The 13,621-nt window shown below is 44.8% G+C and overlaps 1 protein-coding gene across 13 annotated transcripts in view; it reads left to right on the forward strand.

Annotated features, from left to right (window-relative positions):
* The window catches only part of CADPS (calcium dependent secretion activator), a 211,302-nt gene that overhangs the window by 130,334 nt on the left and 67,347 nt on the right, over positions 1–13,621 (forward strand). For all 13 annotated transcript variants that reach the window (XM_065642969.1, XM_065642964.1, XM_065642968.1 and 10 more), the window contains exons 13-16: positions 4–191; positions 10,524–10,625; positions 11,580–11,643; positions 12,380–12,503. In XM_065642969.1, coding sequence (XP_065499041.1) covers positions 4–191; positions 10,524–10,625; positions 11,580–11,643; positions 12,380–12,503 — 478 coding nt within the window. The remainder of the gene's footprint in view (positions 1–3; positions 192–10,523; positions 10,626–11,579; positions 11,644–12,379; positions 12,504–13,621) is intronic.

The raw sequence follows: 13,621 nt of genomic DNA on the forward strand, positions 1-13,621 counted from the left end.
CAGGGCTGGTTTAGTCCTGGCCAGGTCTTTGTGCTAGATGAGTATTGTGCACGTAATGGAGTGAGAGGCTGTCACAGACATCTCTGCTACCTCAGAGATTTGCTAGAACGCGCAGAAAACGGAGCTATGATTGACCCCACCTTACTTCACTACAGCTTTGCCTTTTGTGCATCACATGTTCATGGCAACAGGTAAGGAATTCTTCTTGGCTAGCAGCTCCCTGCCAGCAAGGGATGACTTTGTCAAATATAGGTTTCCTTGGATAATGCACAACAGTCCCCAATTTGTTTTCACAGTGGATGTTTGGCAGCAGCGCTTCTAGTGGCATAGTCGGTTTGTTTGTTTGTTGCATTGCTTGTTTAATGTAAGCAATAAAAATGCACATAGAGCATCCAGAAATGAGGTGGTTTAACTTTCTTGCCCAGGCACCTGCTAGATGCAATGCTGGACAAGGTAGACTTGAAGTACATGTGACTGCCACAGGTTGAATAAATAGAAGTAAATGATATACTGTGCTGGTTTAATTGCTGTGTGAGAAGATCTGACAAGTTGCAGCCCTCAGGCACCCATGTCTCATTTAAAGTTCGTGGGACATCAGTCTGGAAATCGCTTAGACATAACTGAAAATTTTATCTCGCTGCTGTTGAAAAGCAATTTCTATTTCAGAAGTAGCCCATTCCTTTCTTTCAAATGTGGCAAACCTTTGAAGAGAGGAATTGGAACTGTGCTTTTTCCTTTCCTATTTATTTTGTTGACAGCTGTAGCATCTACTGCGGCTTCTTTATCTGCTTTTTTCTGTTAAGTTGCATTATATACTTTGAGATATCACTCTCTTGCATATGCTTCTGAAGGAAGGAATGTTATGAAATAATTATGTGTTTTCATAAACCCTCTGGTAAATACCATCCTGAATTATGACACACATTGCCCAGGTTTCACATTGCAAAGCTGCCGCTTGCTTTTGCGGTTACTTTCATACATCTTGTCATGGAAACCAAGTTTTTACTTCCTTAGTTGCTTTTTTAGTTCTGACTTTCTTTTGCTTATTCGTTCCTTCTTTGCCAATTGTTAATTTGATTTCAGTTATTTGCTCTCAGTTTAGTTTCCTTTTGGTTTATTTTGAGTTTTTTCATGCTGTCTTCTTGTTTCTTTCACTTTTGCTGCTGGCCTTGCCCCCCGCATTTCAATCACTCCCCAAAGCCAACACATGGCAGAATTACTTGGTGGGTCACAGCCAAGTGCAGACGGCGAGTTGGCCAAAGTGTCCCATGCCTCTGCTGCTGAAGCGGAGACTAAAAAGGATTCCAAAAGGGAGTCCAAAAAAAGGAAAGATTCCAAATCCCAGCCGAACCCAGAGCCGAGAAGGTAAGCAAAAGCGCACAGTGCACAGGAGTGTGTTGTGGAGGGCACCGGGCTCCTTGGTCACTGAGCACACCGAGCAGGTTGTGTCCCTGCAGCTTGGGGACACCTGCCACAGCGCTGGTGTTGGGGTCATATGCTCTCCTGGGAGCTGGATGGTGTTTGGGCACCCATAGGTGGTCAGGGCCATGAGTTTTTTGGAGATTGCTGATGCAGCATACAGGGGACGAGACTGAGCAGGGAAAACTGGCTGCCCCCGTCCCCCCTCTTCCACAGGCAGGGCTCATCCCAGCAGGAGGCTGTTGTGGGGACAGGACCTGCTTCAGAGCCTGCTTAGCCCATAACAGAGAGGAGATCAGATGCTGATCATGACTACCCCATGTACCTTTTCACAGGATCCAGCACAGCCAGAGCTGGAGCCTCCTCTTCATCAGGGCTGGCAGCAGGAGGTGTCTGATGGTACTGGCCAGGGTGAAACCCTGCTATTCCCTCCCCATGAGGCCGGAGATCTGTGGGCTCAGGAAAATGTCTTGCTTTAAAACCCGCGTGGTGTGTAAACCCCAGTTACGTGCCCGTACAGCTGCCCAGGGCTGCGTGTGGCTGCTGCGCCATGCTGGGAGGCTGCTGGGTGCTGCCAAAGGGGCCACTAGCCACAGCCAGGCTATTCCAGTAATTCATTTGAAATACAGAGTGTTTCAAAAAGAAAGACCCAATATGTTACACTTACACAAAAATTTACAAACAGTTTAATGAGTTATCAAGTTTTAGTAGCCTTTTTATAAATGCTCTATGTTCCTTCCACCTGCTGTATGGGCAATATTGAGATGACAGCTGAGAATTCATGGTTGCAGAGAAATAGCAATTTCAAATGGGGTCCATCATTTTGAAACATCCTGTACTCTAAGAAAGGAACAAGATGTTTTGCTATGACTTAGCCGTCTTTAGCTGATGGTTGGCTGAAGGTTTCTATTCCTTCTTGGTCACTGCCGTCTGTCCGTTACCTGGGGATTACAGGAGCTGCGAGGCTGAAGCATTGCGCCTTCTCACCGAGGGCAGGCTCTGCCCAACACCCGGGAGCCGCGGGAGTTTGGTACGGGGACTGTGAGTGCAGTTCCTGGCCTCTGCTACTGGGAGGTCACCAAAAGGGGCTGCAGGAGGTCGAGAGAAAGCACCACTCTGTACCTTTGGTGTCTGCTATCAGAAATCTGAATATCTGAGCAGAAGAGTCACGCTTTCTTTTTGGAAAGCTGTTCAGGCCACATGCATCGTGCATTTGCAAGCTGGCTGTCAGGGAGCGACCGAAAGCCAATATTTACCCATACAGTCCTTACTGGCAGTTGCGACATGTGTAAAGCCGGGTTCACTTTCGCTATGTCCCGTTCTCCCACCTGCCACAACCATACATTGCTCATTGCCTTAGGGCTGGCTGTGCTGTCCCTGGGAAACCTATAGCTCTTGGCAAAGCTGAAAACTTTCTGTGTAAAATTTGTCGAGGCGGGAGGATACCTGCCCTGGGACCTGTCACAGTGTCTGATGGAGCATCTTGGAGCCTTGCGTTTAATTGTTATTGGTATGCACAGTGGTTTGGGAAGGATTAAAGTTATGAGACATTTTTCTGTTTAACAAAGGCTTCTTTTTCTGTCAAATCTGAGAAAGTGCCGATTTTCTTTATAAAAGGAAGTTCCTTCACTTTTAGACAGTAAAAAAAAAAATGAATGGGTGGTTTAGCTTTCCCCAGAATGAGGTTGGCTGTCAGTCAGAATATGCCACCCAGTAATGAAGGTCGAGCAGGGAGCTAATTCCATGTGGCTATCAATCTCCTGTATTAGCAGCAGACAGTGATGGAGCTGAGGTGGGCTGTCTGTTTGTATCGTGTTTGCGTAAGGTCAGGCAGCGAGACAACAGTCGCTCGCAGTCAGCAGGGAAGTGCAGGCGGGCTGCGGTGCGGATGCTGAGGACAGCCCGAAGGTCAAGGCTGACAGGATGACAGGCGTCAGCGCGGGGACGATGACTCCTCGCCTGTCCGGTCTCTGCCTCGGCGGCACGGCCACCAGAGCCGGGACGGGAGCAGGACGGCTGCTGGTGGAAATGCACCTCCAGCTTGGAGCTGACCCTGCGACCGCAGCAGGTGAAATGGTCAAAACGGGATTTGGGGGATGTTCTGGAGCCCTGTTGCTTCATATGTCAGGGTTTAGTGTCTCTCCCTCCTTTGGGCTTGTGTAGCTTATTCAGACCCCTGAAAGCCTGACATAATCTCTCCAAACCAAGGCTGTAAATCACTGCTATTTGCATGACAGTCCCCTTAATTTTTCTGTTAACTTCAACCTTTTCCAAGTAAAAATTGAGTTAAATGTAAATTGCTTGTCCTAAGTTTCACCTCCTGCAAATACCTGAATACATAACGTGCAGGCTGTCAGAAAGGCGGGGACCAGCAAAAGACTGAATATCCACATGGTTTTCTGCTACCCAGGTACTCACTGTTCACAAAGACTGAGGAGCTTGAGGCTTTTTCACTATGGTGGTCACTACTGAGTTGATAACAGGGTTTTTGTCCACCAGGTATCACTGGATGCCTTTTGTGAAGTCTTGCTATTATGAAAGCTGTTGTGATTTCTGATGGATTTACCTACCTGACAGCTAAGAAATGCATAGCATTATTCAGGCATCTGACAACACACACCGTGTGTTTACTGATGTCTATTTGCTTTTGGTACCACCACCATTGTATTGAGGCCGTCGTTTTCCTTTATCAATAGTCCTCCAAAAAAAACCTAGTGAAGGTGAGAAGCAGGAATGGTTTTGAGAAGACATCATGATTTTGGATAAAACTATGAAAGGTCTTACATGATCGCCCGGGTCCTTCCTTGCATTCTGTTGCCATGTTTGTCACTGTCTTCACCTTGGAAGGCTGTGGCAGCACTGACAACGCAGAGAAGTGATGTGTTAGAGGAGCCTCACTGCTTCCCTGTTTGCGCACGGGACAGGCATTGCAGGGCAGAAAGTTGAGCTCAGCTTTCCCATGCCCAAAGATAGCGCCTAAACCTTGAGGGGTGACTCCTGCCCCTTCCGAACACGTGGCTTTCAGGAGTGACCTTGGTTTCACATGTGCCTTTTTTGGATTTAGCCATGTGAAAACTTTCTTTTTAAATGTTAAAGTTGGCATCAAAAAAGACTCTTTCTATGCTTGCTAATCCCAAACTTTAAAAAACAGGACTAGAATATTGTTTGCATGCGTGATAAGTATTAGAAGACACTGAGCTTACCAAAGTCAGGATGCCAGACTGAATCCCCTCCAGTCTAATAATGACTGAACAACGTCGTTCTCTGCGAGTTGTTCAATGAGTATTTACCCATGGTCCATGCAGTTACCAGTATCTGTATTAATTTGGTATATCAGTGATTTGCCTTTTCCACTATAAGATGGAAAAACTTGTTTTCAAGAAGTAGCTCTTTCATTAGCTAACATTAGTTTTAGCTTTTATTAGTTTTTTACAACTGTAAGCCAGCAGAAATAATGTTGTCATAAACCTTGGGGAATTGAAAAGTCTGCGTAACACATTTGTAATTTTTTCCATTGTATTCTAGTTACATATCTGGCTGTTTCACATAAAGGCAAGATTTGCATACAGCTAGTTAAAAAAAAAAAAGGACTTTTTTTGTCACTTAAAAGAAGTAGCAAATATATGAACACTTTATTACAGTATCTTCATATGCTCCCCATAGTACTTTGTGTTTAGTTTCCACATCTCATTCAGATGAACCACCCTGGCTGCAGGAAGGCAGGTGAAAGCCAGGCAGGGCGTAATGCCGTAACCTGTCATTAGGTGCCAGCTCCATGTCCCAACCAGCCCCGTGACGAGTCCGCGGTGACACGGCGTGCGTGAGAGCCGTGTGTCGGATGGGCTCCGGCGTCTGTGCTGAAGGGAGGTGGGTTGCCAGCCACCAGCAGATACCCGACTCGGTGCGGCCGGCTGACGTGATTGATGACAATGGGTGTAGGATGGCAGTGCTCAGAAACCATCCGCTCCAGCCGCGGTGTGTCAGGGGTGTCGATCGCACATGAGAAGTGATGAGCCGTGACTTGGCTCGGCGCTGCGATGTGGAGGAGAGCCTGAGCGAAACGAAGGCAGGAGTTGGGAGGATGAAATGGCTCCTGTGCTCGGCAGCATCTCCAGCGGGCGGCTGGGGCAGCGCCCAGGAGAGCTGGGCTGAACAAAGGGCTTTCAACCCACCGATCGTGCACGGTGTGAATTCCCCAAAAAAGGGGAGTTTGGGAAAAATCCGTGTTTGCTGAATAAGTTTTTTTTCAAGGGGTCTAAACAGGTGGGCTCTTTCAGGTCAGATTTGCTGGGGGAGAGGTAGGAGGCAGCTGTGGTCCTGCCCACATCCCCAGAGCCCATCCCCGTGCAACCGGTGGGACCTCGCGCAGGCGAGTCTTCCAGCAAGGGATCCTTTGAAAGCCTCTGCTGACACATGCCGTCCAAGGCACTAATCATCGATGTTTACTGTATAGCTCATATGTGCTGCACCTGGCAACCAGCAAGGGAGCTGAAGGCAGCACGTGTTTTATTTTTGAGTTGTTACTTTAAAAATCAAATTATTTGCATCCGTTTTTGACATTGTTTTTTTTTTCCCTGGCTCTGTATGCCAGGGCTCACAGTGCATGCAAAGATCTGTTTGCTACGTGTAAACAATATTTTCCTCAGTTAAAAAAAAAAAAGTGTAGACAAGTTAAACATAAAAGGTGTAAAAGATGATATGTCTTTTCATTTATAAGCCATCATGGTGTTTCATACAGGCTTATGTCAAAGAGATTAACCCACTGGAGCTATACTATATATTTATGATCGCATACAAATGCATGCTATTGCTTCATATATTAGTCTTTGATAAAAATCATTTTGATATATTTGTTTTAGCAGCATAACTAGCCCTGGGGGCACCGGGTATAATTAGAAAAGGGCATGGGGGGAGGCGGGGCTTGTAGAATAAAGCAGTGGCCTTAGGATCATCACAGGTCCTAATTATAATTTATAATTAAACTCGGAATTTGCACAAACCATCTAAGCTAAACAAGGACTATCAGTTTTGCTGTTTAAATTGCAACCCTTTTTTTAAATTTCACCACCTGCTTTGTCGATGTTATTGTTTTCATGGCTTAAAACTTAAAAACAAGGGGGGATTAGGAAAGTGGCATTTAAAACTTTTCATATGAAATATTTACAGTGGGAATTTACTAGTTTAGAGCCAACATAATGAATCTGCAGCAGAAGGAGTGATCTGAAACTTGTTTACTTATAATTAAAATTTTCCTTATTTATTTTTCTTGCCTTTTTTGCCCTTCTGCTTCCCACTCTGCCCACAACTTCTGCCATACACCTCAGTGTCCGTGAGCAGGAGCTGTAGAGTATTAGATGAAATTATGTCTCCACACAGATGGAGACATTTATGTTGTTTGTTGACCCGAATTCATAGACCCGAACCCATTTTGTCCCTCGTGCATCTGTACATACCATGTACATACAGAACTTTTTTCACCCTTCTGCTCTCTTCTCATTCCCCATCCATGGTTGTGTTTAATATCGATGTGGTTGTGGATTGCACGTGAGAACATCTGATTCCTCCAGCTGCATTTTAGCGAGCCTTGCTGCAGGAATGCTGCTCGCTGGAGGAGTCGGTGCTTCTGTCCATGAGATCAAATAGCAAATATCAAAGTTGAGCTGGGGACCTTTGCCGCAAACAAAATTGCCGATAAGCACCAGAACGAGCTGGTGCAACTTGAGCTTCTCCTGGGGATTTTTTTTTTTCCAGCCCTATCAGCCATGTACTGGAATTGTCTAGAGCACAGAAGTGAATCTTAAATTATAGCGATGCGAAGCTATGTACCCTTTGTGTTCTTGCAAAAGGGAAAATAAATATGTTCCCTCAAAAAGATTACGTTTTCAAAGTATATTTGACTTGAATATTTAATTAGGTTTCAAAATTATCAAGCTAATAAATTAAGTGCAAGGCTTTGGGTAGTGTTTTTCCAGTTCTATGTATATCCTGCATTTGTCACTAATTAATGAGTTCCTAATGCTTCAGCTTCTGGGAAGATGAGCAACAAAGATTAACATAACTAGTAAATCCGAAGATGTGCAGCTGGGTTATAGTATTTGAAATTTGACAAAAACATTGGAAGTATTATTATTTGTGACATGGCTCAAGATGGGGGATTGTGAGGAAAGCAAAGATGACAGAACTGGTGCTAACCACTGTGACAACAACTTGAAAAGCAGCCGACATGACATCTTTCCTATCATGCTGCCGAAAATGTCAACTTTGTGAAGGACAGTGAGAAAATGGTTTGCCGAAAATTTGAAAGGTAGATTCAAGAGATGCTCATCATGTCAGATGCAATATAGTCCACAGCTGGGTGAGAAAGGGAGTCCTTGCCGTGGTGATGGCTCTCGGTTGGCAGGCCCTTCCAGACATCTGCGCTTCTCCAAAAACGGCTACAGCTGACCTGTAGATTCTCTCAAGTTTTCAGTAGGATACGTGAGAGCAGCGTGTGTTTGCACCTCCCTGTTCGGAGGGAGCGGTGACCGGAGTCACCAGGTTAGATGTCCTCCTGGCTCACAAAGACCCTGAGAAAGGCAAAGACCAGGGGGTGACCACAGGTTAAGCCCACATGGTCTACGTGTGCCTTGGTGGTTGGGTTGGTGTCCCTTGGGGACTGTTCCTGCTCCGGCGGAGGGATTGGACTAGATGATCTTTCAAGGTCCCTTCCAATCCCTGACATTCTGTGGGTCCCTTCATCTTCGTGTGGGTCGATGTTTTCAAAGCGGTGCTTCGAGAGCCAGCACTGCCCAGCTGGGATGCGACTGATGTTGTCACATCAGCCCATTTTGGGTGTCCAACACGAGTCGTTAAATGGTGAGCACTAGATAACCGATTCTGGCAAAACTGAAGCCCTCTGAATACAGTGAAAAACGGCGGTTCGTGTGAAGGGGCTGTGACCCAACCTCAGCTGTCAGATCCTGCCATTAAATCTCGCCAGTTGAGGTTATTGACCCTGCGAAGGGTAACATAACTTTCAGACCATTTCCAGTCTGTCAGCAAATCACTGCCAGGGCAGGCGGCTTTTCCTACCTTGTTTGTCAGGGCTGATACGATTAACCTACTGACACTCTGTGAGCTGTTATGGGTATGGTGGGGGACCGTATGCCAAAGGTCAAATGAGGGCTTCAAGCCTGCCCCTTAATGTACGGCATTTATTGAAGTCTGTCTTGAATTACCTTTTTCTTGAGAGCAAAGCAGGCACTGTGAGGTGCACAGCATCACAAAAGGCATTAACATCTCTGTCTGAATATTAAATATTTTATGGAACTTTGGAATAAAATTATATTAAGCGTGTTCAGACATTAATTTTTGCTTGATATCTAATTTAGCTTTTTTGTGGCTTGCTCATTTCTTCAAAATAACTAGTCCTAATTAGGTACTAATGAGACCAGATCCATACTTCCAAAACCGTTTATGAAATGTGTTCCCCAGCTGAGACATTTTATCCAAGTTTCAGCCTAAATCTTTTTTCCTTTTTTTTTTCCTTAATAAACAACTGAATTTGGCAAATAATCAAGTAAAGATTTCTGATTAAATGCTGTTTAAATTTAAATACATCCCCAATATTCGAGTCCTCTTCTGTGTCCATGTTGCAAGTTTTATTTAATGTATATTTAGCTTTAAAATTTTGCAGTAAATATCATGTAAGGTTTGCTAGTTCCTCTTCCAAAATGTTTTAATGTTCTATTCACCTGTATTGGAATATCAGAGTTTGTGTTTATGATATTAAGAGCTTACTAAATGCAGGGTCAAGTAGAAGTGATTGTACAGATTTTATAGCTTTTAATTTTTTATAGGGTTGGGTGGTTTTTTTAAGTTTAGGGCCTTTGATTCTTTAAGAAGAAAATAAAGCCAACCAATTAACCCCTGACAGGAGGTTCGTTAGGAGCTTTGTAATCCCTTGCCAAGTCTTTTGTATAGCAAAACCAGTCTAGTACTCTGGATTTATGCAGCTTAAGCTGTACACTGGAGGAGGCCTTTAAGTAAGAACATTTGTTCGATTTTAAGGCATCTTACATTACCTAAAGAGCGCCTGTGCCAGCAGAGTTGCCCAGGAGTACGCAAATCCGCCGACTTTGCTCGCCGGTGGTGGGGAGTGGTGTCGCGGGTTGTCCGCCCAGCCGGTGCCTTTGGTAGATGGATTAGAGTCGCTCTCGCCAGGGATTCTGCTGCGCGGTGTATTTTCGCTGTGTGGGTGTGGGGGAGAAGGAGGGTTTTGCTGCTTTCGGCCCTCGGATGGGTTGGCATCGACAGAGGTCCGGGGTGGAAGAGCAGAGGGACCACCAGCCCCGGGAGAGCATCCGCAGGGTTCACCCGCACACTGTGCTCTCTGAAAGATGAGGAGCGCCCCAAGGCAGCGGGACCCGGGGCTCTCACAATGCACTCCTGCGCACTCCTGAAATACAAGAGTGTCGTAAATAGTCCGAGAAAATCTGTGAAAAATGTGTTAATTTTTATAAATTGAAATTAAATGACTGAAGAGGCATTGCATTTTCAAATACAAAATGCATGTTGTTCTCTAGGCACATTTCAGCAGAATATGTTGAAGATGGTTCACTTCAAGAAATCGCTATAATGGGGTGATTCAGTGGTTATGAAGGAGTGCAGAATTCTGCGTTCTGTTCATATATACACCTGTTGTTCATATTCTTTTATACTGTGGATTGCGTTGAATTAGCAGCTGAATTTTTCTGCAGAAATCCAGTCCCTGTTTTGTCAGCCATGGGCCCAATCCTGCAGTGAGAGCTGGCATCACGCTCCCTGTCATATACCTATATTTAAAAGGGGATTCTGCTTTTTCTGACTTCCCTGTCACAGAAAAAATAAGGGGGCGGGGGGAGGTTTCCACATCTAGATTATCACCCTGAGAGAGGATATTTATTTATTTGTTTATTTTTGATGCCTCGGCAGTGACCAGCCGTGTCTCAGGGTGGCACATCCTCTGTCCCAGGTCTCGCTGTTGGTGACGTCCCTTTGCAGAGGGCAGCGTGCTGTGTGCTCTGGGGCTGAGTTACCAGGGTGGCGAGGTGGAGTCTGAGTCATTCGTGACATTTCTCCTCCAGGCCTGACGGGATCGGAACTGTGACTGTTGACGAGAAAGAGCGTTTCGAAGAGATCAAGGAGCGGCTTCGTTTGCTTCTGGAGAATCAGATCACGCATTTTAGGTAAAGGCAGAGAGCCCAGGCTGAATGCGAGAGGACTGATTTCCTCCCAGCTCCCTCCTATAAGCAGCAAAGCCAAAAGGCAGGTTTTGAATGCACACGGGAATTTTGCATAAGTGACACAGACCTACATAGGGCAGTGAAGCTTGCACTGCAGCATGTTTGCAACTGGAGAGTGATTTTAAATATATAACCTTTAAAGGGTATTTCAAACAGTCTTGCTCCCATAGGCATGGTAATGCTGTGGATTTTTTCTACAATACAGGGTGTTTCAAAAAGATGGACCCAGTTTCAAAGGAATAGTCATCCCAAATTGGGTCCATCTTTTCAAAACAGTCTGTATAACAAAAACAAAAAATAGCCGTTGTCTTCTTATTTCTCTGTTCCCCTCAGCTCAGCTATTACTCATTTATTTTCCCTTCTCCCTAGTATACAGGCAAGCTTTCTGCAGGGATGTCACAGTATAGAAAGGATGGATGGTGCCCCCACAAAAAGGGATGAATTGCCCCCTGCACACCAGCCAGGCTCTGGGCAGGTCGTGCATGTTTGCAGGCAGACAGCTGATGTGCATTTGCACACAGAGTCCCCATGTCAGCCTGGTGCATCACCGGGTCTCCTGCTGGAAGTGAATGTCCCTTCCAGAGGGGTGCTTTTTTTCTGTTTTTACAGGAAGATGATAATTAACTCTCTCCTGGGAGATCTGAAAACTTTCCCAGTGACATGCGGATTTAGTAAACTGCTAAAACTATCAGCTTATTACTACCCTGTGTTCTGTTTTGCTGCCTTACTGTCCACACTATCAAACCCTTTCAGAAAGTTACCCTGTAGAAAGACTGCTCATTCTGGGCAGAGGAACTAGAGAATTGCTTGGGCATATTCAGGAAAGCATCTTTATAGTGCTGGCAAGGCTTGTTCACATGCACCTGGTCTGATGTTAACATGATGTGGTTTTTCTAGGTACTGCTTTCCATTTGGCCGTCCAGAAGGTGCACTAAAAGCTACTCTATCGCTGCTGGAAAGGGTAAGCCTAAGAATAACAGAGAGTAGTTAAAATTACTTGTATTCATATATCTTTCCATCCAGAAGAGCTTGAGGGACTGCTGGTTTTGCACAGGACATCTAATTAATCATAGTTAATATTGAACTGTGGGGTGTGAGGTGGGGTTGTTGTCTCTCCTGCCTCAGCTGGGAGGCGGGTGGGCAGCCCGGCCGGTGAAGCAGCACAGCCCGTGTCTGTGGTGAAGGATCTCGCTGGCAAGGCTTCACCCTGTGAGCAATGCCTGGCTGCTCTCCGGTGAAATTCCCATCTCAAGGCAGCCTCGTTCCCCCTGGGCATTTGAAACCTGCTCACCATCATCCTCCCCATCCCTAATTCAGCCTTCCTGCTGCTCCGACATCCTTCTCAGCTCTGCTGACTTGCAGTATGGCCAAGCCCAGACCTAAACTCAAGTCAATCAGCAGAGCCCAAGAAGGGCATAACATTGCCTGGCACTGGGGAAGTGATGATAGATCTTGATGTCATGCCCTAAAAAGTCAGAAGCACAGATTTCAGGGCATGCCATAGGGTATAGATACAGAAGGGAAATACACAGCAGGGGTAGGTCCCACGTCTCAAGCTGGCCAAGGTGACCTTGTAGTGGATCCTGCATATTAAGAGCCACACAGCACTAATGTGGGAATGCATGTATGTGCTGGGCTTGGAGAAAAGCAGTTCTGTGTGCCCGATGCCACAACAAATCAGATTTTCTTGTGTCAAGGTTCTGATGAAAGACATAGTTACTCCAGTCCCTCAAGAGGAGGTAAAAACAGTCATCCGTAAATGCTTGGAGCAAGCAGCTCTAGTCAATTATACTCGACTGTCAGAGTATGCCAAAATTGAAGGTAAGGCTCTTTCTTTGTGAAATTCCAATTTTGTTATATTTCTAGGTGGCAACTGTGTCTGGGAGCTATTTAAAAGAAGCTCATTTGCTATTTATTCATTTGTCAATAACACTGATATGATTCTGAGTCATTTTTGTGGTGTTGGCTTCGGAAGCATTTAAGAATAGAAGCTATGCAAAACGTTTATTTTTCTGGAAAAGAGAGAGGAAACAGTTAAAAGGAACTGTAGCTTTCTTTTTTTTTCTGATCATTAGTGCATTTGGCCAGTGGTGTAGTATTCAGACTCATGTCGTGGCTTTAAAAAACAAATTGAGAAATACTTGGGATGTCATCTTTGCAGCTGAAGGTATAGTGCAGCTAATTGCTTGTGACAGTGGAGTTCAGGAAACAAATGAAAAATAAGAAGCTGAAAAACTGTTTAATCTATGCTTAATCATTTGTAGCCAATTTAAAATGTCTTTTTTCTGGGAGTGTTTCATTGTCTTTGCAGTTTGCATAGCAGTCATTGATCAGTGATCCCCTACTTGCATCAGATTTCATTCTTGTCACTCTAAATCTGGCATAGCTGATATTATTGACCTTTGAAGTTATGGGAGAATAATAACCAGTGACCAGAGACACATGTAGCCATCAAAAAGACATTTTAAAGCTTGCTAGAGGATACGTGTTAGCTGAAGCTCTATGATCCAGTCGTTCTTTACGTGTTAATCAGTTTATGTTGGTACCTTGTTGGCTGTTATTCCCAACTTGAAACTCCTACCCAACTTTATCCAAGTTCCCAATTGCTTAAACTTGTATGTTCCAGACGAATGGTATGTTCTGCTCTAGACTTTGGGTTTCTGTCATGTGTGATGTGTAGCTTTCCCACATCTTAGGTTATTGTTAATGCCTCTAGGACAATATTGAGAGGAGGAAAAAAAAACCTCCAAAACTCCCTCTGATTTGTTCTTAGGTCTTGTTTATATGAAAAATTGGATTATTATATGACAAATTGTCCAGGTTCTGTACTTGACATGTCCTCTCTTTTTCCATTTTTGTTCTGTCTAACAATGCAAATTGTGTACCAGTGGTAATGAATTCATTGTTATGCATCCAGTGAGAAACACTTAAGAATTGGG

This window comes from Caloenas nicobarica, chromosome 11 (genome assembly GCF_036013445.1).
Source record: "Caloenas nicobarica isolate bCalNic1 chromosome 11, bCalNic1.hap1, whole genome shotgun sequence".
Classification (NCBI taxonomy): Eukaryota; Metazoa; Chordata; class Aves; order Columbiformes; family Columbidae; genus Caloenas; species Caloenas nicobarica.